Raw genomic sequence first — 26,789 nt, 5'->3', positions numbered from 1 at the left:
GATCAGCGCGAGAAAAGTTTTCTTTCTACGCACTAGAACCATCAGTGAAGCAACGCCGTAAGTTCATGAGATAATCGATATGTTGAATTAAAAATGTTAACGCTGATTCTGTTAAAAGTATAATCGATATGTTGAATTAAAAATGTTAACGCTGATTCTGTTAAAAGTAACGTCGGTTGATAAGGTTTATGTTTTTGTTATTTAAAGAGTTGCGGATAATTTATGTTTAAGTGTATTTAAAGCAGTCAATGGCGTAGGTAGATTCTGACTGTATGTTGCACTTTAATGTAATGTAGTTGTTGTAGTATTACTTTTGCAAGTATTTATGATGTAAATGTGATATCAAGAAGGAAACAAATACTGTATACATTTTGTATTGTTTTATCAACAGTTTTCACCATACGTTAATGTGGAAGAGTGAACAGTAAACGGTTAATCTTACTGCGATCCTGTCTTCATTGACAACGGTTTACCTCGGTGTTTAGTTCGGCATTCTCTTACACCTGAGCGAGAAAACTATAGTGAAAAGGTGACATTACCAGGTGTTTCAAGTGCTGCAATGACAACTCGATCCAGCATCAAGTCGTTGCCATCCAGCAACAGGGGCAGTAGGGCATCAACAAGTAAGGCTGCCCATGCAAGAGCTAAGGCAGAAGCCGCCAAGGTGCGGGGAAATCTGAGGAAGACAATTTACCCTTGCAACTCTGCGATGAATTCAAGAATGAAAGGGCTGATGACAAATACTTCTCGACACCAAACTTACCAGATTTGGCGAGAAGAGAGGCAAAGGCTGAATTCAGAACAGCAAATTCCATAACAGATATACGCCCTCAGTCGTATACCCTCCAACATATTCCCCCAGCCCGCATGCCACTTGCAGTTGAACCCATGGCACAGTATTTAGCACGACAAGATCTTGTCATTTCAGGACTATATAAGTTTGACGATAAGCCTGAAAATTACCGTGCATGGTACTCCTCATTCGCCAACGCTATCCACGGAGTCCAGCTCGGAGCAACCCAAGAGTTGGATCTTATGGCGAAATGGCTGGGAAAAGAATCATGCGAACAAGTGAGATGCATACGTTCAGTATACATTAACAACCCCAGGCTAGCCTTGCGCAAAGCATGGGAGAGTGCTATGTGGCCCCTGAAATTATTGAAGTGGCACTATTCCGATGTCTGGAAAATTTTGCTAAGGTGTCAGCCAAGGATGACATTAAGTTAAGGGAGCTCGGAGATTTACTCATGGAGATTCAAGGCGCCAAAGAAGATGGCTATTTAACTGGTCTATTATACCTAGATACTTCATACAGGATTAGACAAGTCATAGACAAATTCCATTTGGGCTGCAGGAAAGGTGGGTGTCTGTTGGCTCAGAGTACAAGGAAGAGAATGATGGTCGATTTCCTCCCTTTGAGTATTTCACTAGGTTTGTGTGCAAGGAGGCGAAGAAGCGAAACGATCCTAACCTCATGAGTCCAGGTAGCAGTACAATTTACACCAAGCCAGTTAAATCCACTTTGAATAATTTCAACATTAATAAACCTGTCTCAGTGCTTAAGACTGAAGTCTTTACAACTAACAATGACCCTAGCAAGAATTGTCCATTGCATAACAAACCCCACCCCCTCAAAAAATGCAGAATGTTTAGGAAAAAACCCCTTGAAGAGAGGATGGCCCTTCTCAAGGAGAAAAAAATATGTTTTAAATGCTGTTCTTCTACCTCTCACCTTGCTAGAGAGTGTACGATCTCCGTGAAGTGCCTGGAATGTAATAGCACTAATCACGATGGGGCCATGCATCCCGGCCCGTTACCGCAAACCGACAAAGCTCCTTCACCCTCACAACAGGACGGCGGGGAGGGAGAGGCTCACTCCAGGACAACCGTTGTCAGCTCGAGCTGCACAGAAGTTTGCGGTCAAGCTCAGTCAAGCAGTTCTTGTTCAAAGATCTGCCTCACTAAGGTGTACCCTAAGGGAGCCAAAGTCAAGGCCATCAAAGCCTATGTAATTCTGGACGATCAGAGCAATCGCTCACTAGTCAGACCAGAGTTCTGTGACTTGTTCAACATTGAGAGTAATCAGTTCCAATACTACCTTAGAACTTGCTCAGGCAGCGTGGAAACATATGGAAGGAAGGCAGAAGGCTTCCAGCTCGAGTCCCTGGATGGTAAAGTCGTCATCTGTCTCCCTCCACTCTTAGAGTGCAATGAAATTTTGAATAACCGCACTGAGATCCCGACGCCAAGTGCGGTGCTACACCAGCCACATCGCCAAGCACATCCCAGAACGGGATCCAAAAGCAGAAATACTCCTGCTATTAGGAAGAGATGTTCTCCAGGTGCACAAGGTTAGGCAGCAGGTCAATGGACCACACGACGCCCCCTTTGCCCAACGCCTGGATCTGGGCTGGGTGGTGATAGGAGAGGTGTGCCTTGGCAATGTACACAAACTGACAGTTAACACACTCAAGACCAATGTGCTAGAGAATGGCCGCCATTCAATTTTTCAACCCTGCACAAGTTTCATGTGTATCAAGGATGCACAACAAGGCTTTAACAAATGTAAAGTAACCGACAAGACGCTGGGTCAGTCAGTCTTCGCTCAAACTGAGCATGATAATAAACTTGCTCCATCAGCTCAAGATGCCAATTTCTTAAAAATAATGAACACCAAGGTTTTTAGAGATGAAGGAAATAATTGGGTCGCCCCACTGCCTTTCAGAGAACCACGCCAGTGCTTGCCAAACAACAAAGAGCAGTCAGTCAAGCGGTTCACGTCCTTGCAAAAAACCCTGAAAAGGAAACCTGAGATGCAGCAACAATACGTAGCATTTATGGAGAAGATCTTCGCTAATGGACATGCTGAAGTAGCACTGCCACTGAGGGAAGGCGAGGCGTGCTGATACCTCCCAATGTTTGGGGTTTACCACCCGCAAAAGCCCAATCAGATCAGGGTGGTCTTTGACTCCAGTGCTCAGTGTGCTGGTGTCTCCCTTAATGATGTGCTCCTTACAGGCCCCGACCTTAACAATACCCTTCTCGGGGTCCTGCTGCACTTCCGGAAGGAGAAGGTTGCAATCTTAGCGGACATCCAGCAGATGTTCCATTGCTTCTTAGTACAGGAGGACCATCGCAACTTCCTCTGTTTCTTATGGCACAAATGTAACTTCCTTCGCACTGTGGATGAATTGGCCCAGGCAAAGGACGTCATCTTTAAAGCAACTCAAAGAGCTGCTTTTGCAGATGAGTTTTCAGCTCTCCAAGCTGATAAACCAATACCAAAGGACAGCCCTTTGAGGAAATTCAGCCCGATCCTGAAGAACAATCTCATTTGCATTGGAGGCCGGTTAATACACTCCCAACTTCCAGCTGCAGAAAAGAGTCCAGTAATCCTGCCCAAAGACAGCCATGTGTCCTTACTGCTCACTCGCCATCACCATGAACAGGTAAAGCATCAGGGCCGTCACCTGACGGAAGGAGCAATAAGGGCAGTGGGACTGTGGATCTTGGGAGGTAAAACACTGATCAATTCAGTACTTCATGAATGTGTAACCTGCAGGAAACTGAGAGGCAAGTTGGAAGCTCAACGTATGGCGGACCTCCCACCAGAACGCCTCGAAGCCTGCCCTCCTTTTACATATGTGGAGCTCGACGTATTTGATCCCTGGACTATCATTGCGAGACGCACCAGAGGAAGACTAGCAGAGAGCAGGCGGTGAGCCATCATGTTTAGCTGCATGAGTTCAAGAGCGGTACACATTGAGGTTGTCGAATCTTTGGATACATCCAGCTGCATTAACGCTCTCAGGCGCTTCTTTACGCTAAGAGGCCCTGCAAAACAGTTAAGGTCTGATTGTGGCACGAACTTTGTTGGAGCATCAAAGGAGCTGGGGATGGACAAAACAGTGCAAAGGTACCTCAGTCAGCAGGGATGCAACTGGGAATTCAACACACCACTCACATGGGAGGCGCATGAGAGCAGATGATTGGTATCGCCAGAAGAATTCTTGATTCAATGTTTCTGCAGCAACGCACCCGATTGACCCAGGAGGTACTGTGCACACTAATGGCAGAGGTCACAGCCATTATAAATGCATGACCACTCCTGCCCGTGTCTAATGACCCGGAAAACCCCTTCATACTCTCGCCATCAATGCTCCTTACGCAGAAGGCAGGAGCCCCCCTCCACCAGGGGACTTCTCTGATAAGGATTTGTACACAAAGCAATGGAGACAGGTCCAGGCTCTGGCAAATCGGTTCTGGTCTCATTGGAGACAGGAATATCTACCTTTGTTGCAATGCAGACAAAAGTGGACAGAACCCTGCAGGAATCTTCAAGTGGGAGATTTAGTCCTGCTCAGGGACAAGCAAATCGCCCGCAACAGCTGGCCAATGGCCAGAATCACTGCCACATTCCCTAGCAGGGATGGACATGTCAGGAAGGTTGAGTTGAAAACTACTGACAAGGTGATGTGAAAATATACCAAAGGCCAGTTACAGAAGTCATTCTACTTATACCTAAGGACTGATTTAGAGACTGAAGTTTTGTATTATGTTCATTGTGACCTTACGAAGGTCAAGCGGGGAGTGTGTTGCCTTTATGGCAGTTATTTAGTTTATAATATTTTCACTTTAGTAATTCGTTATAATTTTCTAGTTAAAGTTAAGGTTGTTTAAAGTAAATTCGTTGTCTGTGATATATCGTGGCATGCGATGATGTCACACCCGGTTTCGCCGCATCTTGTGGGAAAATACCGGTTTGGAGAAACGGGAAGGAGGGGGCTTATGTGTGTGCAGGATCAGCGCGAGAAAAGTTTTCTTTCTACGCACTAGAAACATCAGTGAAGCAACGCCGTAAGTTCATGAGATAATCGATATGTTGAATTAAAAATGTTAACGCTGATTCTGTTAAAAGTAGTGACAGTTGATAAGGTTTATGTTTTTGTTATTTAAAGAATTGCGGATAGTTCATGTTTAAGTGTATTTAAAGCAGTCAATGGCGTAGGTAGATTCTGACTGTATGTTGCACTTTAATGTAATGTAGTTGTAGTTTTACTTTTGCAAGTATTTACGATGTAAATGTGATATCAAGAAGGAAACAAATACTGTATGTATTTTGTATTGTTTTATCAACAGTTTTCACCATACGTTAATGTGGAAGAGTGAACAGTAAACGGTTAATCTTACTGCGATCCTGTCTTCATTGACTATGGTTTACCTCAGTGTTTAGTTCAGAGTTCTTTTACACCTAGTGAGAACACTACGTTTGGATTGATACACTTGGACTCCAGTGAAGAGAGAACACATAAAATTCTTTCTTTTACTTCTACCATTGTGGATCTTTGTGGCCTCACATCCCTGTGCTTTTTCACTCCAGACTGAATTGAGTTGTGTAATGTAATATGGTAACAGGTGCAGTGAATTAATTAGATTAGGAGGGATACAACCAAAGCAAGAAAACGGAACCATAATAAAATTAATTATTTAAATTTGTAATTACATGTTTTAAAATATAATACTTGTCTTGCAATTTTCTGCTTTTGTATATTTTTGGTAACTTTTAAAATCTCATGTATATTCAATAGTAATATATTAATTTACACAGTATAGATAGATCCATGGAGACATGGGATTCAGGAGTTATTCAGGTGAGAACTAATTTTCAGGTTTTAATGTAAATTGCAAGCAGTACTGTGTACAGAGCACAGGCTGGCTGCTCAAGAGATAGATGGGGTTATGTTCGTTGGCCTATATCAAATCAGGAAACATGGGCCAAGCCAGGTTATTTGGCATCATTGTTACTGGATTCAAAATAGCTTGCGAACCAGCCTGATTTTGTAATTTTGCCTATCAAGTACAATCACGGGTATATTTGATCTATCGATAGTTGAGAATTATGTGTACTCTAGAGTCAGCTGTGCAGCGTTAATTTTGGGTCCTAATGAAGTGCCTCCGCCTGAAACATCAACTGTTTATTCATTTTCATAGATGCTGCTTGACCTGCTGAGTTCCTCCAGCACTTTGTGTGTGTGTGTTACTCTGGATTTCCAGCATCTGCTGGATCTCTTGTGTTTATTAACTTTGGGTGCCCAGGTTGTCTGTCTTCAGAAGCTTTCAGAATTACTTTGTCCCAATGAAGATGTATCTCCCATTGCAGAGGTGTCTTCATCCACTAACTCCACCTCTACTTAATTATTTCCTGTCAGTCTCCTTATAAGATATAGGAACACAATTAGGCCATTTGGCCCATTAAGTCTGCTCTACCATTTCATCATGGCTGATCTAATTTTCCTCTCAGCCCCAAACTCCTGCCTTCTTTCTATATCCCTTCATGTCCTGACCAATCAAGAATTAATTGTACGTAAAAAAAAAAACAACTTATCCTCCACGGCTGCCTGTGGCAAGGAATTCAACAGATTCTCCACTCTCTGGATAAAGAAGTACCTCTTCAGCTCCATTCTGAAAGTATACCCTTCTATTCTGAGGCTATGTCCTCTCCACATCTACTCTATTAAAGGCCTTTCACCATCCTATAGGTCTCAGTCATCATGCCGATTATTGCCTATTTTATCATGTGCCTCCAAGTACCCTGAGACCTCAAGCTCCAACATCTTCCCAACCACTGAGGTCAGACTAACTGGCCTGTAGTTTCCTTTCTCCTGCCTTGCTCCATTTTTGAAGCGTGGAATGACTTTTGCAATATTGCAGTCTTCTGGAACCATTCCAGAATTTAGTGCTTCTTGAAAGAAGATGATTACTAACTTCTCCACAAACTCTTCAGCCACAACTTTCAGAATTCCAGGGTGTGCACCATCTGGTCCACATCACTTACAGTGGTGCTAGAAAGTTAGTGAACCCTTCAGGATTCTGCATAAATATGACCCTAAAATGTGATCAGATCATCACCTGTCCTAAGACTAGATAAAGAGAACCCAATTAAATAAATAACACAACAAAGCATTATACTTGTTCATTTATTTATTAACAAAAATAATCCAATATTACATGTATTTGTTGGAAAAAGTATGTGAACCATTGCATTCAGTAACAGGTGTAAACCCCCTCCCTCCCCCCCCCCCCCCATACAGCAATACAGCAGTAACTTAGACCAAACGTTTCTGGTAACATTGATCAGTCCTGCACGTTGGTTTGGAGGAATTTTAGGCCATTCCTCCTTAAACACTGCTTCAGCTTTGGGATGTTAGTGGGCTTCCTTGCACGAAACATCATTTCTATAGGATTAAAGTCAGGACTTTGACTTGGCCATTCCAAAACGTGTAATTTCTTCTGCCTTAACCATTCTTTTGTACACTGAGTAGTGTGTTTAGGATTGTTGTCTTGCTGCATGACCAACTTTCTCTTGAGCTTCAGTTCACAGATGGATACCCTAACATTTTCCTGTGTAATTTGCTGGTACAGTTCAGAATTTACAATTCTATCAATGATGACAAGCCGCCCCACTCCTGAGGCAGCAAAGCAGGCCCAAACCATACACTGCCATTCCTATGCTGGAATGCAGTGTGTGTTCTTCGCCAAACATAATGCTTCTCATTTAAGCTAAAAAAAAACCTCTCCTTTGGACTCATCTATCCACAGAACATTCTTCCAATAGCCTTCTGGCTTATCCACATAGTCTTCAGCAAACTTTAGATGGGCAGCAGTGTTCTTTTTGGATAGTAGTGGCTTTCCCCTTGCAATCCTGCCATGTACGCCAATGTTGTTCAGTGTTTGATAATAGGCTCATGAACACTGACATTAGCCAATGCAAGAGAGGCCTGCAGCTCCTTAGACGTTTCCTTGAGGTTCTTTGTGACCTCCTGTAATATTACACGCCTTGCTCTTGGAGTGACTTTTGTTAGTTGACCACTCCTGGGGAGAGTAACAACAGTGTTGAATTTCCTCCATTTGTACATCATCTGCCTGACTGTGGATTGGTGGAGCCCAAACTCCTTACCAATGGTTTTGTATCCTTTATCATTAACAACTTTTTTCTGAGGTCCTCAGTAACCTCCTTTGATCGAGACATGGCACACTGTATGCTGAAGATCAGACTTCGATAATGAAGACCCAGGTTTATGTTCTTGTTTTTAAAAAAAAAGGCAAGGTCTCCCACATTCACACCTGATTGTCATCCCAATAATTGAAACACCTGACTCTAATTTCCCCTTTAAATGACCTAAAAACCCAAGAGGTTCACATACTTTTTCTAATGTTACGAAACCCCGTAACTGGGTCACTTACCAGCAAAGATAGAGAGGTCCGTTGAAGTCTGATGGTACTATTTTTAAAAGTATTTATTGATAAAGGGGCACAAAAATAAGATTAATGCAAGCATACAGATAATATACGTCATCAATACTAAATCTAAAGCGCGTGTATAATAATAACCAATAAAAAATAGCTCTATCGTTGTCTAGGGGATAATGTATTGTCCGATGGAAATATAACAGTCACTGTTAGTTCGTTCACGCTGAAGCATTTTGGGTTTAAGAGAGAGGTGGTTTAAGCTTGCCCAGGTCTTTTATGATGCCAATCCGTTGAGTTAGAGGAGTGGGTTTCCCCGTTGTTAGCTAAAAGCTGTTTTCTATGGTTCCAGCCACCAGTTCCATCAATGGAACTGAACGCACGTGGCCTCCTTCAGATGACTTCCTGCTGTTACGTGGTCGCTTAACGTTTCTTCTGGTGTGTCTGAGGGGCTGTTCATACAAACCCTCTTTTATCCTGACTCGCAGGGTCATAGATGTCAGTCAGTTTGGGGGTGATGCAATCTCTCCCTCAACCAGTCCACTTTGCCTGAGGGCGTTCACATAGCATAGTATCTCAATCCACAAATTTGTCTCCCAAGAGACAATGGCCATGTCCCATAGCTGTACATCGCCGGGGAAACGAGACATTCTGCACGTCTCTTCTCTCATTTCCTGGGCCCCTTGACCCCACCCAACAGTGCTCTTGCGATTCTCACAAAGGAGAGGGCTACGGACGTAACATTAACAAATACATGTAATATTGAATTATTTCTTTCCAATAAATGTGTGAATAAGTATATTGTTTTTTGTTTATTTAATTGGGTTCTCTTTATCTGGTTTTCAGACTTGAAAAATGAAGATCTGATCACATTTTAGATCATGTTTGTGTAGATATTGAGAAAATTCTAAAGGGTTCATTTAGTTTCTTGCTCCTCTGTATCTACCTTCAAACTGTTCAGTTTCCCAAGAACCTTCACTCTAGTAATGGTAAATTCACACACTTCATGACCCCTGACACCTGGAACTTCCACTGTCCTGCTAGTATCTTTTACAGTGAAGCCTGATGCAAAATACTAATTCAGTTTGTCCGCTATGTCCTTATCCCCCATTACCACCTCTCTGGCATCATTTTCTAGTGGTCCAATATCCACTCGTCTCTCTTTTACACTTCATAGATCTGAAGAAATTTTGTGGTTATTGGCCAGCTCACTTTTGTATTCCATCTCTATCTTAATGATTTTTTTTAAAATTGTCTCCTGTTCGTTTTTAAAAGCTTCCTAATCCTCTAACTTCCCACTAATTTTTGCTCAATTATATACCCTCTCTTTGGCTTTTATGGTGGCTTTGACTTCTCTTGTTAGCCACTGTTGAATCATCTTTCCTTTAGAATACATCCTCCTCTTTGGGATGTATATATTCTGTTCCTTTCAAATTTCTTCCAGAAATTCCAGCCATTGCTGCTGTGCCGTCATCCCTGCCAGTGTTCTTTTCCAGTCAATTCTAGGCAGCTCTTTTCTCATGCCTCTTTAATTCCCTTTACTCCACTGTAATACTGATACACTTTAGCTTCTCCTTCTCAAATTTCAGCGTGAATTTGATCATATGGTCCCTTGCCCCTCAGCATTCTTTTTCCTTAAGGTCTCTAATGAATTCTGTTTCATTACACCACACCCAATCCAGAATAGCTGATCCCCTCGTGGGCTCAACAGCAATCTTGTAGGCATTCTTGGAATTCCCTTTCTTGGAATCCAGCATCAATCTGATTTTTCCAATCTACCTGCATATTGAAGCCCACCCATGACTATTGTAACATTGCCCTTTTGGCATGCATTTTCTATCTCCCATTGTAATTTGTAGACCACATCCTTATTACTGTTTTAGGGTCTGTATACAACTCCCATCAGGATCTTTTTACCCTTTCAGTTCCTAAGCTCGGTCCACAAAGATGCAACACCTTCTGACCTTATGTCACCTCTTTTTAACGATTTGATTTATTTTTTTTACAAACAGCCTAGCACCACTTTATGTATGTAGAATCAATCTAAGTATATAGCTATTTTATGTACTGCATTTATATTTATCGTGCTTTTCTATTGTTATTTATCTTTTGTGGAGTTTTTTTTGGTCTACTTTGATCCAGAGTAACAATTATTTCTCCTTTAGACTCATGTACAGAAAATGGCATTAAACTATCTTGAATCTTAAAGATATCTAATTTAGAAGAATTGTGAGACTCAAAATAATGAAGTTAACAACGTTATTATTCAATTTAGACATCCCAGGAATTAACCTTGTGAATATACGCTGCACTTCCTCTACAGCCAGGATGTCCTTCCTTAACCCTGGAGACCAAAACTGTACACAATACTCCAGGTGTGGTCTCACCAGGGCTCTGTACAAATGCAAGAGGATTTCCTTGCTCTTGTACTCAATTCTCTTTGTAATAAAGGCCAACATTCCATTAGCCTTCTTCACTGCCTGCTGCATTTGCTCATTCACCTTCAGTGACTGATGTACAAGGACTCCTAGATCTCATTGTATTTCTCACTTACCTAACTCTACACCGTTCAGATAATAATCTGCCTTCCTGTTCTTACTCCCAAAGTGGATAACCTCACACTTATTCACATTAAACATTATCTGCCAAGTATCTGCCCACTCACCCAGCCTATCCAAGTCACCCTGAATTCTCCTAACATCCTCATCACATGTCACACTGCCACCCAGCTTAGTATCATCAGCAAACTTGCTGATGTTATTTTCAATGCCTTCATCCAAATCGTTGATGTAAATTGTAAATAGCTGTGGTCCCAATACCGAGCCCTATGGCACCCCACTAGTCACCACCTGCCATTCCGAGAAACACCTATTCACCGCTACCCTTTGCTTTCTATCTGCCAACCAGTTTTCTATCCATGTCAATGTCTTCCCCCCCCCCACCCCCCGATGCCCTGAGCTTTGATTTTACCCACCAATCTCCTATGTGGGACCTTATCAAATGCCTTCTGAAAATCGAGGTACACTACATCCACTGGTTCTCCCCCGTCTAACTTCCTGGTTACATCCTCCAAAAACTCCAACAGATTAGTCAAGCATAACTTACCCAATCCTATCACTGCTATCTAGATATGCCACTACTTCATCCTTAATAATGGACTCTAGCATCTTCCCCACCACCGATGTCAGGCTGACGGGTCGATAGTTCTCTGTTTTCTCCCTCCCTCCTTTCTTAAAAAGTGGGATAACATTAGCTATTCTCCTATCCTTAGGAACTGATCCTGAATCTAAGGAACATTGGAAAATTATTACCAATGCATCCGCAATTTCCACTGCCACCTCCTTTAGTACCCTAGGATGCAGACCATCTAGACCTGGGGATTTGTCGGCCTTCAGTCCCATCAGTCTTCTCATCACCGTTTCCCCGTTTCCTTCCTAATGTCAATCTGTTTCATTTCCTCTGTTACCCTATGTCCTTGGCCCATCCATACATCTGGGAGATTGCTTGTGTCTTCCTTAGTGATAACAGATCTAAAGTACTCATTAAATTCTTCTGCCATTTCTCTGTTTCCCATAACAATTTCACCCAATTCATTTTTCAAGGGCTCAACATTGTTCTTAACTATCTTCTTTCTCTTCACATACCTAAAAAAGCTTTTGCTATCTTCCTTTATATTCCTGGCTAGCTTGCGTTCATACCTCATTTTTTCTCCCTGTATTGTCTTTTTAGTTAAGTTCTGTTGTTCCTTAAAAACTTCCCAATCATCTGTCCTCCCACTCACCTTAGCTCTGTCATACTTCCTTTTTTTTAATGCTATACAATCTCTGACTTCCTTTGTCAACCACTATGGCCCCTTTCCCCCCTTTGAATCCTTCCTTCTCTGGGGGATGAACTGATTTTGCACCTTGTGCAAAAATGCCTGCCATTGCTGTTCTGCTAGGCTATCCGTCCAGTCAGCTTTGACCAGCTCCTCCCACATGGGTGAGTGGGCAGATACTTGGCAGATGACGTTTAATGTGAATAAGTGTGAGATCATCCACTTTGGGAGGAAGAACAGGAAGGCAGATTATTATCTGAATGGTGTAGAGTTAGGTAAGGGAGAAATACAAAGAGATCTAGGAGTCCTTGTTCATCAGTCACTGAAGGTGAACGGGCAAGTGCAGCAGGCAGTGAAGAAGGCTAATGGAATGTTGGCCTTTATTACAAAGGGAATTGAGTACAAGAGCAGGGAAATCCTCTTGCATTTGTACAGAGCCCTGGTGAGACCACACCTGGAGTATTGTGTACAGTTTTGGTCCCCAGAGTTAAGGAAGGACATCCTGGCTATAGAGGAAGTGCAGCGTAGATTCACGAGGTTAATTCCTGGGATGTCTTACGCAGAGAGGTTAGAGAGACTGGGCTTGTATATGCTGGAATTAAAGAGATTGAGACGGGATCTGATTGAAACATATAAGATTATTAAGGGATTGGACAAGATAGAGGCAGGAAATATGTTCCAGTTGCTGGGAGAGTCCAGTACCAGAGGGCATGGTTTGAGAATAAAGAGTAGGTCATTTAGGACAGAGTTAAGGAAAACCTTCTCTCAGAGAGTTGTGGGGGTCTGGAATGCACTGCCTCGGAAGGTAGTGGAGGCCAATTCTCTGGATGCTTTCAAGAAGGAGCTAGATAGGTATCTTATGGATAGGGGAATCAAGGGATATGGGGACAAGGCAGGAACCAGGTATTGATAGTAATTGATCAGCCATGATCTCAAAATGGCAGTGCAGGCTCGAAGGGCCAAATGGTCTACTTCTGCACCTATTGTCTATTATAACTATTGAATCTGTATTAAATTATCTACCATAAGCTTTGATCTTAAGGGTATCAAAATTTGATGCATTTTGAGTTTGGAGACTCTAATAGGAGGGTCTCCAGGTATATGCCTATTGTGTATTTAATCTTTCAGTAATATTTAAGTAATATTGCAAATATACAGTATTGTTTGATTATGCATCCTTTGTTTACATAATTGCGGGTTATATGTAAAAGTTCATTAATAGGGTACATCATCATGATGCCATGTCACAAGTGCATGCCTCACAAATGTAAAACCGAAAATACATTTATCACTGGCTCTCCTTTGTTTTTCTTTTGCTTAGTTATTGGAGTTATAAAACATAACCGTAGTGATGAGTAAGTTCTAAAAGGAACCAGAGACGACTTCCTGCCGGTTGAAGTGCAGTAAGTTCTTCTCTCAAGGACAAGAGAGAGACGTGCAAGTTTTTTTTTAAAAAAAAGAGTAGCAAGTTTTTTTCATCAGAAGAGCAGTGAGATATTCAAGTTTAAAAAGGCAGAAACCAGATGCAATTCATGGGTTAATGAACAGTATGTCCCAGGTAGTGATGATGATAAATAAAAAGCAGAAATGGCTGGCTACATCCGGAAAGATAGATGTGTTTGATTGCAAAACAGGTAACTGCATTTTGTATACTGAACAAATTGAATAGTGTTTTAGGAGAAGAGAGTGCCAGTTTTGCTGAGTGCATTAGATGGAAAGGCATACAGTTTATTTAGTTTGACTGCTCCAAACAACCAAGCAGAAATGAGCTTTGCTGATATTGCGAAAGTAATACAGGACCATTTAGAACCAAAGCCATTGTTGATTGCAGAATGCTTGAGGATTTATAAACAGAATCAGAAGGACGGAGAGTCCATTTCAGTGTATGTGACTGAATTGAGGGTAATGTCTGAGCATTGTCAGTTCAGTAATGGGCTTAATGATGCATCGAGAGATCACTTAGTTTGTGGAATCTTACAGGAAAGTATTCAAAAATGGCTTGTAACGTAAGCACAACGTACATTTAAAAGAGCAGTAGCAACCGCTGTATCAATGGAAACAGCAGACAGACACAAGTGAGTTGCAGTCAGGAATGAAAGCGAGCATGAACAAAATTACAGTGTCTAAACGGAAACTGGCTTAGCTGAACAAATTGTTATTGTTGTTGCAGGGGCTCACATCCACTTGACCAATGCAGATTTAAGGGCAAAACTTGCAGAAAATTCTGCAAAGTAGGACATATACAAGTAGCATGTCAGAGAGATAAAAATAAATGGACTGCACAGGGAAGAGAAAAAGATAGAAAGTCAAGTTGCAGTTTCTAAAAGAGGACTAATCTGCATGGTGCTGACGAACAGTCAGATAATGATGAGAGTGATGCAGGACTGCATAGCCTTGAAATTTACATTGTGATAACCACCAGAGATGAGCAATATGGCTAAAGGCTCATTTATACTTTTGCATACGGGCTACACCGCAGCCTGCGCCGTAGCCCTGATTTTCACTTCTGCATCGCTCTACGCCATAGTAAGCATGTGCTGGTGTGCGCAAAAACGCTAGTTGGCGGTGGGGTTTCTATGCCACTGTGTTGAGTTTCTTCATGAGAGACATGGACGAGGAAATGCATTTCAAACATTTTCGCATGTTGGCAGGTAGATTTGACGATTTAGTTCATCTATTTTGCGTCAGTGTACGCACAGCCTACAGACATGGCGAAGAAGAAGCAACTGGAAATGCGTAGGAGGAAAAGCGATGCACATTACTTACGGCGTCGATGTGACGCACAAGTATAAATCAGCCTTTACAGCAGAAATGAATGGTGAATTAATTAGAATGGAATTGCACACTGACTCGGCTGTTTCAGTCATCCCACAATATGAGTTTGAAAAGCATGTCAAAGACCCTGAACTGAAGCCTGCAGATATCCAACTAAGAATTTGTACTGGAGAAAAAATAACTCCTGTGAGAAAGACATTTGTAACAATAAAATACAAAAACAAATGAGCTTGTTGGTGGTAAAAACAGAAGGCCCAGCATTGTTGGGCTGTGATGGCTGAGACAACAGTAACTGAACTGGAGATCCATCCACCATTTGCATGCCACATTTGCCTATAATTCAGTCAACTGGAAGCAAATTAAGAAAGGTACTTGATGATGTCACAGCAGTGTTCAAGGATGGCATTTGAAAGCTCAAACATATCGAGTGTAAAATAGTGTTAAATGAAAATGCCGCACCCAAATTTTACAGTTCGTCTGGCTCTCTATACCATCTGTGATAAAGTAGCCTGTGAACTGGATCACATGGAGGCTGAAGAGATTCTTTCCAAGGTTGAGTGCAGCCCATGGGCAAAACCAGTGGTTCCAGCAGTCAAGAAGAATGAGTCTGTCAGGATCTGTGGTGATTTTAAGGTCACCATCAACTCAATGCTGAAAGTAGATTAATACCCTCTGCCCAGGATAGAGGTTATCTTTGCAAGCTTTTCTGGAGGAAAGCAGTTCAGCAGAGTGGATTAAGCTGAGGCCTAACTACAGATGGACATGGAAGAAGAGTCCAAAGTGTTTCTCACCATGAACACTCACAAAGGGCTTTATCACTATAATTAGTTTATTTTTATAATAGCATCTCCGTCTGCACCTGCACTCTGGTGCTGTGAGGTAGTCCAGACCCTGAGTGTTAGCTGGATTTCACCATTGCTACCGGCCAGAAAGATCTCCAAACTCTCAAGTGTTAAAAATATGATTGTGCTCAAATCATGGCAGAACAAATGTGAATTCTTTTAACCAAGCTTCACTTGCAGTGGTCACACTATTGACAAGGATTACACAATTGTGCTGAGAAAATTCAAGCAGTAATGGACGCCCCAAAGCCAAAAGATGAGGGACAAAACAGTGACATTCTAAGATAAGGTTCCTGCCAAATGTGGCTACTGTGCTCTGCTCATTGAACTCATTACTGCAGATCAGAAAGAAATGGTAATAGTTAAAACAGTGTGGGGTGGCTTTCCAAAAGATGAAGGAAATGGTGAGGTCAGACACTGTACTCATGTTATGATTCATATTGTTCAGTGAGGCTTGTCTGCTATGCTTCACCTTATGTAAGTAGTCCAGTCATTTCACAGGTGATGTGTGATGAAAGTGTGGAGTCCACAGCCTTTGCGCCATGTTCTCTTACCGCTGCAGAGAAAAGTTACGCACAAATTGACAGAGATGCCTTGAGGGTGTAAAATATTTCAACCAGTACTTGTATGGGGGAAAGTTTACCCTCATTTCTGATCAAACTCTGGTTTCACTCCATAGAAGGGTGTTCCACTAACAGCAACAGTTGAATGCAGAGATGGGCTCTGTTTCTTGAAGGACACAAATACAAGATCAAATTTAAGAGGATGACTAATCATGGAAATGCTGATGGACCAGGAACAGGTATTTCCTTAGAAAAGGAAATACCAGAAACATTTACAAAGGATAACATTCCTCTTGACGTATTCTCCGTAAAGCAAATCAAAATTCAGAATCGGGTTTATTATCACTGGCATGTGTCGTGAAAATATTGCAAAAAAACAGTAAAAACTGTATATTAAAAAAGTGTGGTAGGGTTCACGGGTTCAATGTTCACTTAGGAAACGGAAGGCAGAAGGGAAGAAGCTGTTCCTGAATCGCTGAGTTTGTGCCTTCAGGCTTCTTTATCTCCTACCTGATGGTAACAATGAGAAAGGGGCATGCACTGGGTGCTGGAGGTCCTTAGTAATGGACGCTATCTGTTTGAGACACTGCTCCTTGAAAATGTCGCAATGCTTTGTAGGCTAGTACCCAAGATGGAGCTGACTAAATTTATAACCCTCTGCAGCTTCTTTCAGTTTTTGCAGTAGCACCCACATACCAGTGATGCAGCCTGTCAGAAAGCTCTCCACGGTACATCTATAGAAGTTTTTGCATGTTTTTGTAAACATGCGAAATCTCTTCAAACTGCTAATGAAATATAGTCACTGTCTTGCCTTCTTTGTATCTGCATCGATATGTTGGGACCAGGTTCGGTCTCCCAAGATCTTGACACCCAGGAACTTGAAACTGCTCAGCAGAGATGATCCAAAGGGAAACCAGAAAATATTCCACTGTCTGTGGACTACATGGTGAACCAAATTTGCTGGAATATGCAGCAGAAGTAACCCCATTTTTACCAGCTCTGGGATGAATGTGCCCTTGATAGTGGTGGCTTGTATGGGGATTGAATGCTGTTGTACCATCCAGGCTGAATGTTGGAGGGGCTACATGCCAGTCACCTCATTTGGTCAAAATGAAAGCGTAGGCTTGAAGCTCTGGTGGCCTGGGAAAATTCAGATCGGACAGCTAACCAAGCACCATTTGGGAAACCAACACCTCCAGAAAATGCCTCTCCATCCCTGGTACTGGCCTGCATTGCCCTGGCAGAGGATTCATGTGGATTTTGCTGGAACATTCATGGACACACATTAGTTGGAGGTAGTGGATGCAGCTACCATTGGCCAGAAGTGTTCCCAATAGCCTCCACTCCAGTCTCACACACTGTTGATGTGTTGAGAAGCTTCTTCTCAAGGACTGGTGTTCCAGAACAATTAGTGGCAATTGACCACAGTTTGTTGTGGAATACTTTCAGTCATTTCTGAAAATAAATGGAATAAGACATATTACATCTGCACTATACCACCTAGCTGCAAATGGCTTGGTGGAAATGTTTGACCAGAGTTGAAAAAACACACTCTGGGCAATGTCAGTAGAACACACAACACTGGCACTGAATCAGAAGTTCCCTAATGTCCTCCTCGCATATCACAATGCTGTTCCTGGGTCATTCATTGCATTCATGCTTGGATCTCATCAAACCCAATCTCGGGAGGAGGCAGGACAAACAGAGCTCCTCAAACAGGGAGGTTCAATGTTTCATTCCTGGACAAGCAGTTCTGGCAATGGATTACAGAAGCCATCAAAAACGGGTACTTGAAAAGATTGAGAGCAGAATTGGACCCTCTCCTACCCAGTGGAGATTGTGTCTGATGTCATCTGGAAATGACATGTGAAGAGCAGGTTTGATTGTTAGAGAAGACAGGTGTTCTGTCAGAACCACTTTCTGCAGTCCATAGTCAACTCCTACAACCAACACAGAGGAGTCCCCAGAACCAGGGATTGTTTCACAGCCACAAGTCTCACCTGCCAAGCAGAGTGATTCACATTGTCAGGAAAGTCCCCACAAGAGTAAGAAATCCCCCAGAGCAATTAAATCTTTAGGTCCGAATAGGACAGTTTAAAGTTTATTATGCTGTGGATATCTATATGGTAGTTGTATTATATAGTATACTGTGTATATGAGTTTACTGTGCTATGGATGTCTATATAGTAGTTGTATTATATAGAATACTGTGTATATAAATTGAGATGCAGTATATATTGAGTTTCAGTTTATAGCAAAGTAGGGAGGAGTGTTGTGTATTTAATATTTCAGTAATATTTGAGTAATATTACTATTCTTTGATTAAGCTTTCTTTGTTTAAGTAATTCGTCACAGGCTATATGTAATAGTAGGTGAATAATATACATCATCACACTGCATGACATAAGTGCACACCTCACTAAAATAAAAAGGAACAGCACATGTTTATTCCCAATTCTCCTTTTTTTTTTCTTCTTTTGATTAGTATTTGTAGCTCCAAATACTATCTGACATGATGAATAAATATTTTTATATCCCCCAACTTCAGTGTTTTTGGTGACTAAGATAACTGTCACAACACAACAACTGTCATAACTGTCTCTATGGAGCCAGGCCTTTCAGCCCATTGAGTCCATGCTGACCATCATTTCCCCCCCCCCGACTCCTTTTTTTTTTACATTAACCCACTGCTAATTCTATCACTTACCTAATTGCCAATCACAATTTTCAGCGACCAGTTAACTTTAGGAGGGATGTCGAGGAAAATCAGCCCTCCTAAAAAAAAACAAAAAAACCTTTAGGAGGGATGTGAGTGCAGATGTTCGAGAAATGGAGAAGATGCAGATTAGGGCAGCATCAGTGGTATGGCAAGGGAAACACTGTTCTTCAAAGGAGGAGGACATCTCTGACGTCTCTACCTCCTGCTCCCACCCCCAGTCTCCACTGTTGTGTACTTGGATTTTCAGAAGGCCTTTGACAAGGTGCCACGTGAGGTTGCTTAAGAGCTCAAGGTTTTACAGTAAAGATACTACCATGGAGAGAAGATTGGCAGACTGGCAGGATGCAAAGAGTGGGATTAAAAGGGGCCTTTTTTGGTTGGATGCCTGTAGCTAGTGGTGTTCCACAATGGTTGATGTTGGGAACACCTCTTTCTACATTACATGTGAGTGATTTGGATGACAGAATTGATGGCTTTGAGGCCAGTTTTCTGGATGATATGAAGGACTTAGATTGCGAGAATGGGCAAAGAAGTGGCAGATGGAATACAGTATGGAGAAGTGTATGGTCATGTATTTGGTAGAAGAGATAAAGGCATGGACTATTTTATAAATGGGGAGAAAGTTTAAAAATTAGAGGTGCAAAGAGACTTGGAAATTCTCGTGTAAGATTTCCTAAAGGTTGAGTCAGTGATAAGGAAGCTTAGAAAGAACTAGAATATAAAAGCAAAGATATAATACTGAGAGTTTATAAGGCATTGGGCAGAACACGCTTGGAGTATTTTGAGCAGTTGTGGGCCCCTTATCTAGGAAAGGATGTGCTCCCATTACAGAGGGTCCGGAGGAGGCCCATGAGAGTGACTCTGAGAATGAAAGGGTTAATGTTTGAAGAGCGTTTGATGGTTCTGGGCCTGTACTCGCTGGAGTTTAGAGAAATTAGGGTGGGGAGGATGATCTCATTGAAATCCTTCAAATATCAAAAGGCCTAGATAAAGTGGATGTGGAGAGTATGTTTCTTATAGTTGGGGTATCTAGCACCAAGGCCACAGCCTCAGAATAGAGGGATGCCCATTTAGAAGAGATGGGGAATTTACTTAACCAGAGGATAGTGAATCTATTGGAATTCATTGCAATAGATGGCTGTGGAGGCCATGTCATTAGGTATATCTAAAGCACAAGTTGATAGGTCTTCATTAGTTAGGGTGTTAAAGGTTATGGAGTTGAGAGGGATAATAAATCAGCCATGATAGAATGTCAGAGCAGACACATTGGGCCAAATAGCTGAATTCTGCTGCTCTGTCTTCTGGTCTTACCTTTCCCTTCCCCTCTCTCTCTGCTTTCTCTAGGGATTGCTCCAGTTGGATTGTGATGATTTGATCTGAGGTTCTTTGGAAGTCAGGAATGAAGTTAGGAAAGGGGAGTGGCAAAAGCAGAGCGTAATAGCAGGGAGAAAGCGCAAGTGTAAAGAGGCTGATCCAATGTGGTCTGACACCAATTTGCTAAATAGCAATAAATGCTTTTCAAACTCCATTGCTTGAATCAACCAATAAGATTGCTCCCATTCCCATTCAAATAATGTGATACCCACCACTGAAACCAAGAAGCTTCCAGAAAAATTAGGAACTATGACGATTGGGGAAACATGCTGAGCAATTGCTTAGGTGTAGGTAACTATACAAAAACACATACAAGCATCAGAAATTTAAACTACAAAGAAATAAACAATTTTGCAGTCTAATCCAACACGCCCTTCCTGATTCCCTTGTCCATTTGTCCCTCCCCACTAATCTCCCTCCTGACAATTATTCCTGCAAGCAGAAGTCCTGAACCGTTTTAGATAGATAAATAGATAGATAGATACTTTATTCATCCCCAAGGGGAAATTCAACATTTTTCCAGTGTCCCATACACTTATTGTAGTAAAACTAATTACATGTATTTAACTCAATATATTATATGATATGCATCTAAAATCACCCTCCCAAAAGCTTTAATAAACAGCTTTTAAAAAGTTCTTAAATAGTTACTAAAGTGCATTGAGTGGTAACTTAAGCTCAGTCCTAACCCCAGCACTTTAACATGTCTTGTCCCTGGTGGTTGGATTGTAGAGCCAAATGGCGTTGGGGAGTAATGATCTCTTCATCCTGTCTGAGGAGCATTGCATTGACAGCAACCTGCCGCTGAAGCTGCTTCTCTGTCTCTGGATGGTGCTGTGCAGAGGATGTTCAGGGTTTTCCATGATTGACTGTAGCCTACTCAGCGCCCTCCGCTCTGCCACCGATGTCATACTCTCCAGTTCTGTGCCCACGACAGAACCTGCCTTCCTTACCAGCTTATTAAGACGTGAGGCATCCCTCTTCTTAATGCTGCCTCCCCAGCACGCCACCACAAAGAAGAGGGCGCTCTCCACAACTGACCGATAGAACATCTTCAGCATCTCACTACAAATTCACTACAATTCACCTCTTCCCTTGCCGTTTAAGGTCCCAACCAATACTTCCAGGTAAGGCAACAATTAAGCCTTGAATTTGTTGAGGTCATCCACTGTGTCCAGTGCTCCCAATACGATCTCTACACTATTGAGACCTGATGTTGATTGAGGGTCTGCTTTTTTGAACACCTTCACTTCATCTACAAAAGGCAGGAATTCCCAGTAGCGAACCATTTTAATTCCAATCCCCATTCCCATTCCAACATGCAAGTTCATGGCCTCCCTACTGCCGCAATCTGTCCACTCTTGGGTTGGAGGAACAACACCTCATATTCCATTTGGGTAGCTTCCAACTTAATGGCATGAACATTCATTTCTCTAACTTTAATTTACCCCCGCCCCCTTCCCTCTTCTTCCATTCCACACTCTGGCTCTTCTCCTACCTCTTCTCACCTCCCCGATGCCCTTCCTCTTTTTCTTTCTTCCATGGTTCATTTTCCTCTCCTATCATACTCCTTCAGCCCTTTACCTTTTCCACCTATTGCCTCCCAGCTTTTACTTTATCCTCCCCTCTCCCCTCCCCCCCAGTCACCTGGCTTCACTTATTGCCTTTGAGCTTCTATTCCTTCCCCTACCCCACTTTCCCACCTACCTATCCTTTCATTTCCAGTCCTGATGAAGGGTCTTTGGCAAAACGTTGACTATTTATTCTTTTCCGTTGATATTGCTTAACCTGCTGAGTTCCCCCAACATTTTGTATGTGTTCCACTGTATAAAGCTCTCCAAGGTCACCTCTCAGCTACCTATGTGCCAATGAGAATAAACCCAGCCTATCCGAACTCTGCTCGGAACTAGTCCTCCATTCCAGGCAACATCCTGGTGAACATTCTGTACTCTTTCTGTTGTTACCATATTGTTGCCGTATGGAATGACCAGAACTATACAATAAACTCATAAGTGCAGTCTTGTCAGGGTTCTGGAGCTGCAACATGATGACCCAATTTTGTACTCAAAGCCCTGCCCTTGAAGGGAAGCTTATGAATGTCGTACAACTTATGCTAGCCACTTATGTCATTACTTTCAGGAGGCTATGGATTTGTACTCCAGTATCTCTGTACATAAGCGCTCCTGATGTTCCAGCCATTTACTCTACTTGGTCCTATCAGAATTTAACTCCCTGATTTGATTACCTCATACTCGTTTGGATTAAATTACATCTTCTGCTGCTCTTCCCAATTAACCAGCTGATCTGTCATTGGACAACCTTCATAATCCACTACTCCACCAATTTGCATATCATCAGCAAATGTATTAATCATATTTCCTATATTCTCATCCAAGTCAATTTTAAAATAAAGGTCATCTCCACCACTAACCTCCTACTAGCATCCAACTTTTTTAATGTAGTTTGCCAACACACTTTTGATCCATATGTCTTAACCTTCTGGATAAATCTACCATGCAAAATATTATGAAAATTGTGACTAGAGTCGATGTAAACCACATATACTACTTTTCCCCGTCAGTTTTCTCAGTTACACTCTGGAAAAAATTATTTAGATTTAAGGCATGATTTTTTTTTCTACACAAACTGTTCTGCCATTCCTGTCCCTCAAAATCTTTTTCAACAGCTTCTCTAATTATCCTCCAATCTTTCTGGTGTCTACTTAATGGTAATGAACATAAAAATGTCCCCATCTCTTCCCTTGCTTCTCTGAGCATTTTGGAATAGATCATGCTAGACTCTGGGTTCCTATCCACTTTGATGTGCCCCAATGTTTCTAGCTCTTCTTCCTGAAACAGATGGGTTTCGGATAGCAGCACACTCCAATGCTATCTAGCCTTTTCATCCTTCTCCCTAGCAAATATTGATGAGAAGCATTCATTGGAATCTTGCTTGTGTCCCATACCTCCAAGTATCGAGCACCCTGGGGGATCTACTTCCTTGTTTAATCATTCAGGGAGGATGATTATGTTATGTTGTTGCTTGATAAAGTTGTCAATTTAAGCACCTGTGCCACCAACATTGCCATTCCTCAATTAATTTCACTTCATCCCCCCCACCTCCCCAGTTGCTGCTTCTCTTCCCTCTTGAAGCAGCAATATCTCTCCCCATTATTGGCAGTCCCTCTGGTTGCCCATTCACCATCCCGCACTCCCTTGCCCATGCCTTCCTCGGGCATTTCACTTTTACCAATGGGTATATCGTTTGGGTGTATATGGCGAATTTCAATTATTTCTTTGAGCTTGTGCCAGAATTCCGAATACCCACAAGCAACCCAGACAACGGTGCTCAGCTTCTCCCCGGGGAAAGAAGGGCTTATGGTTGGTGGTTATCAATGTCCAAGGAGTCTGGAGACTTTGCGATTCTCAATCTGCTATTGTGCCATCCCAATAGATATATATAGCCGCTGTCTCAAATATTTCCACAATAATTCCAATATTAAGCAAAATATAAAAAATAAACAGTACCTATGTAAAAGCAAAGTGTAATCCTCTAGTTCTGTGCTGCTGAGCTCATGTTGTATTCTCTTTCATGTAAGTCTGTTACCCCAAAAGTTTCAACCATCCTTAAAACACAAAAGCACACTCGCAAACATGTATCCTACTATACAGTCTCCCAAACAAGTATATGTGCACCCCTCTGGAATCTCAAATGGTTACCAACCACCTTATGTAACTCATGGCCCTGTCTCCCCAAATCCACCCATACTGATAGCTGGTCCCTTACACAAAAACACATACGCACATACACCACACTTTTATATCTACCAGTTCAGCTCTCTGCAGAGTTCTTTTGATACTTCATGACCCCATGGTTGTTAACATAAACAGATTTAAGCACGGGTGCTACTCTTAAAAATGCTTGCCCCCCTCCACACTGTGGGTCACAAATGTACCCTGATTGAGCCCCCAAATGAAAGGACTTGGCTACGCCCATATTCTGTATAAAGATTAAAGCTGGGTGGACCATCCAACACCATTCTTATGACATTTCTATGTTGCAGCTATGGTACAACTGAACATCTTGGTACTCAATTTCTGAGTGCAATTAAAAGTTCGCCATCCCACTGTCTTAAATCAGGATTTGCATATAAGTCAGACTAGGTAACGGTGGCAGATTTCCGCCACTGAAGAACATTAGTCATCTTTAGTGATGAGTTTGTTCATTTTGAAATTTCAGATTATTTATATTAAAATTCATATTGGCCATGTTGGAATTTGAGTTCTTCAGATTATTAGTCACAGTCTCTGGATTACAAGTTCGGCAGTTTAATTGTGGCTTCCCCATCTATTTTAGATCAGACTACAACTTTGCTGATATTCTGTAGAATAGACCAAGCAGTTTGTTTGATGGGAATTAATGTTCTTAAGAAGGACATCATCATGGTACCCTTGCTTTACACCCTTTTTTGATGTTGTCTATGCTGGGTTCTTTAAAGGGAAGGTCCCATCCTTCTTGATACGAATGCAGATTTTTTGATCCATCTTCTAACACATTTTACATATTGTTTTCCACTCTACAGATATAACAGTTCACCTCAAGAATGTACAAAATGTAAAATTGTTATTGCTTTCTGTTGATTCAGTTCAATTATGAAAATTCGGTTAAGCTAGCCACTTCCTTTCACTGTTTCCTCTCCAAAGGAGGAGGGTTTTCAGGTAGTTGTGACAGACCAGCATCATCTGAAGGAAATGACTTGCCTGCGACCCAGCAAGCATGAGTGCACTAGACTTGGTTACTGAGCACTGCAGCAGCTGAAGTACTGTGAAGATGTAGATCAGTGTAGCGAGCACCTTATTTCTATGCGTGGTGTTGAGAGCTTACAAGTGGGCTTTATTTTATTAATGCCTTAGGGTAAAATGTCAGTAATCCATTCTGCAGTACACTATCCTTGCTCATGTGGTGCTCAAAGCTGTGTTCCTACCAAAGGATACAGAACTGTGGTGAACCATTATGGACAAGTACAATTTTTTCATCATTATTTTCAATGCTGCTGCATAATCTGGCACTGGGTATGTATGACCTTTATTCCAATTAACTTTGATTATCATGTCACAGTTAAAATCATAATGAAGGTAAATGAAACTGTTGAATATAATTTCAAATAGACCATGCTCAACATTTACAGATTTCATTATTTAAAATAACATTCATTTTTAAAAATGTCATATTCATTCTGCCTATCCTAGCCAGCTAGTACTGAAAAGATGTTACTATCTCTTTTAACAGCATGCTTCCGGTGTATGATCTGAATTATTCTGTTCAGTTTATCTATTACAGTACTGTTGGCTGTGTTACACATATAAACTGTTCATGTGTGCATGTAAATGATTTATGAATATTGCATGCTTATTTCTGAGTGATGTTTTAAAAGAAAAATTCGGAAGTAGCTCATGTCTGTCCTCAAACTTGGATCACAAATGTAAGAGTTCGCCTCAAAAATGTTTGGATCCAAATGCTGACTATGTTAAGTGAAACCTTGAGTTTTTAGAACAGGAGAGAGTCTGAGATCTTAATAATTTGTTAACATTTAAAACAGACTAAAAGGCTAACAGAGTATATGGCTGTGAGAATTGAAATGACTCAGTCTTTCAAGAGGCGTGGAGATTTAACTTATTTTGAATTAGTTGCCAGAGTTGGATGTTTTAAAATTTCAATGCATGTTCAGCAATAGTGCACTGCAATTGGCTTTCAGAATGATATTATAAAGGCTGCTGTCTACGCAATACAAAACGGACAGATGTTAAAATGGCAATACTTGGTGGTTTTCTGCTGTCCTAAGTTGGAGAGATGAGGTTCAATCTGCTGGGAGGCTAATCACTTGTTGGAAGAATAAGAAAGGGTAAGAAACTGCTTGATGATGGGATTTTGTGTAGGTAAGGAATATAATCAGAAGTCCAGAAGGAATACTTTAAGTTTGAACAAAGAAAGAAGTGCTTACACTTAGGTGGTGTGTTGGAAAATACACTGAAATAATTCTGTGAATAAAGAAACTGTCTCATGTCTGTTGTGATGCAGAAAACATGGCAGCCAATTTGCAAATAACAACTTCCCACAAATGGCAGTGGGGTAATACAGTGGATTCCAGTTAATTGGGCCATTGGTTAATAGGGAGGGGCAGCCACTTTTTTGGACCAATTCTTAAAGAATCGAAACTAATCAAGAAAATAACTGGGATTCCCTTCATGTATTTGGGACATTATGCCACTTAATTTGGGTAGGAAACTTTTGCTGAACAGTTTCTATCATGTGTCATGCATCCACTAGTGTGGTCATTAGATACTACACTGTGCTTAGAGGAAACAGGTTTTAAATAGCACCAATTTGTGTTCAAAAGCTGTGATTTCTGGCACTGATAGTTGTCAAGAAGTAAGCAGCAAGACATTTCAGAT

General features: G+C 41.6%; 1 protein-coding gene across 7 annotated transcripts in view; it reads left to right on the top strand.

The window, feature by feature from the left end:
- The window catches only part of zdhhc11 (zinc finger DHHC-type containing 11), a 136,051-nt gene that overhangs the window by 15,477 nt on the left and 93,785 nt on the right, over window positions 1–26,789 (top strand). The window contains exon 1 of one of the 7 annotated variants that reach the window (XM_059945327.1): window positions 25,229–25,409. The exons of the other annotated variants lie outside the window; for them this stretch is intronic. Coding sequence (XP_059801310.1) covers window positions 25,257–25,409 — 153 coding nt within the window. The 5' untranslated portion in view covers window positions 25,229–25,256. Of the gene's footprint in view, window positions 1–25,228; window positions 25,410–26,789 lie in introns of those variants that run through there. 7 annotated transcript variants of the gene reach the window in all.

The sequence above is a fragment of the Hypanus sabinus genome, chromosome 20 (genome assembly GCF_030144855.1).
Source record: "Hypanus sabinus isolate sHypSab1 chromosome 20, sHypSab1.hap1, whole genome shotgun sequence".
Taxonomy (NCBI): domain Eukaryota; kingdom Metazoa; phylum Chordata; class Chondrichthyes; order Myliobatiformes; family Dasyatidae; genus Hypanus; species Hypanus sabinus.
This window is presented reverse-complemented; position numbering and strand designations above follow the sequence as displayed.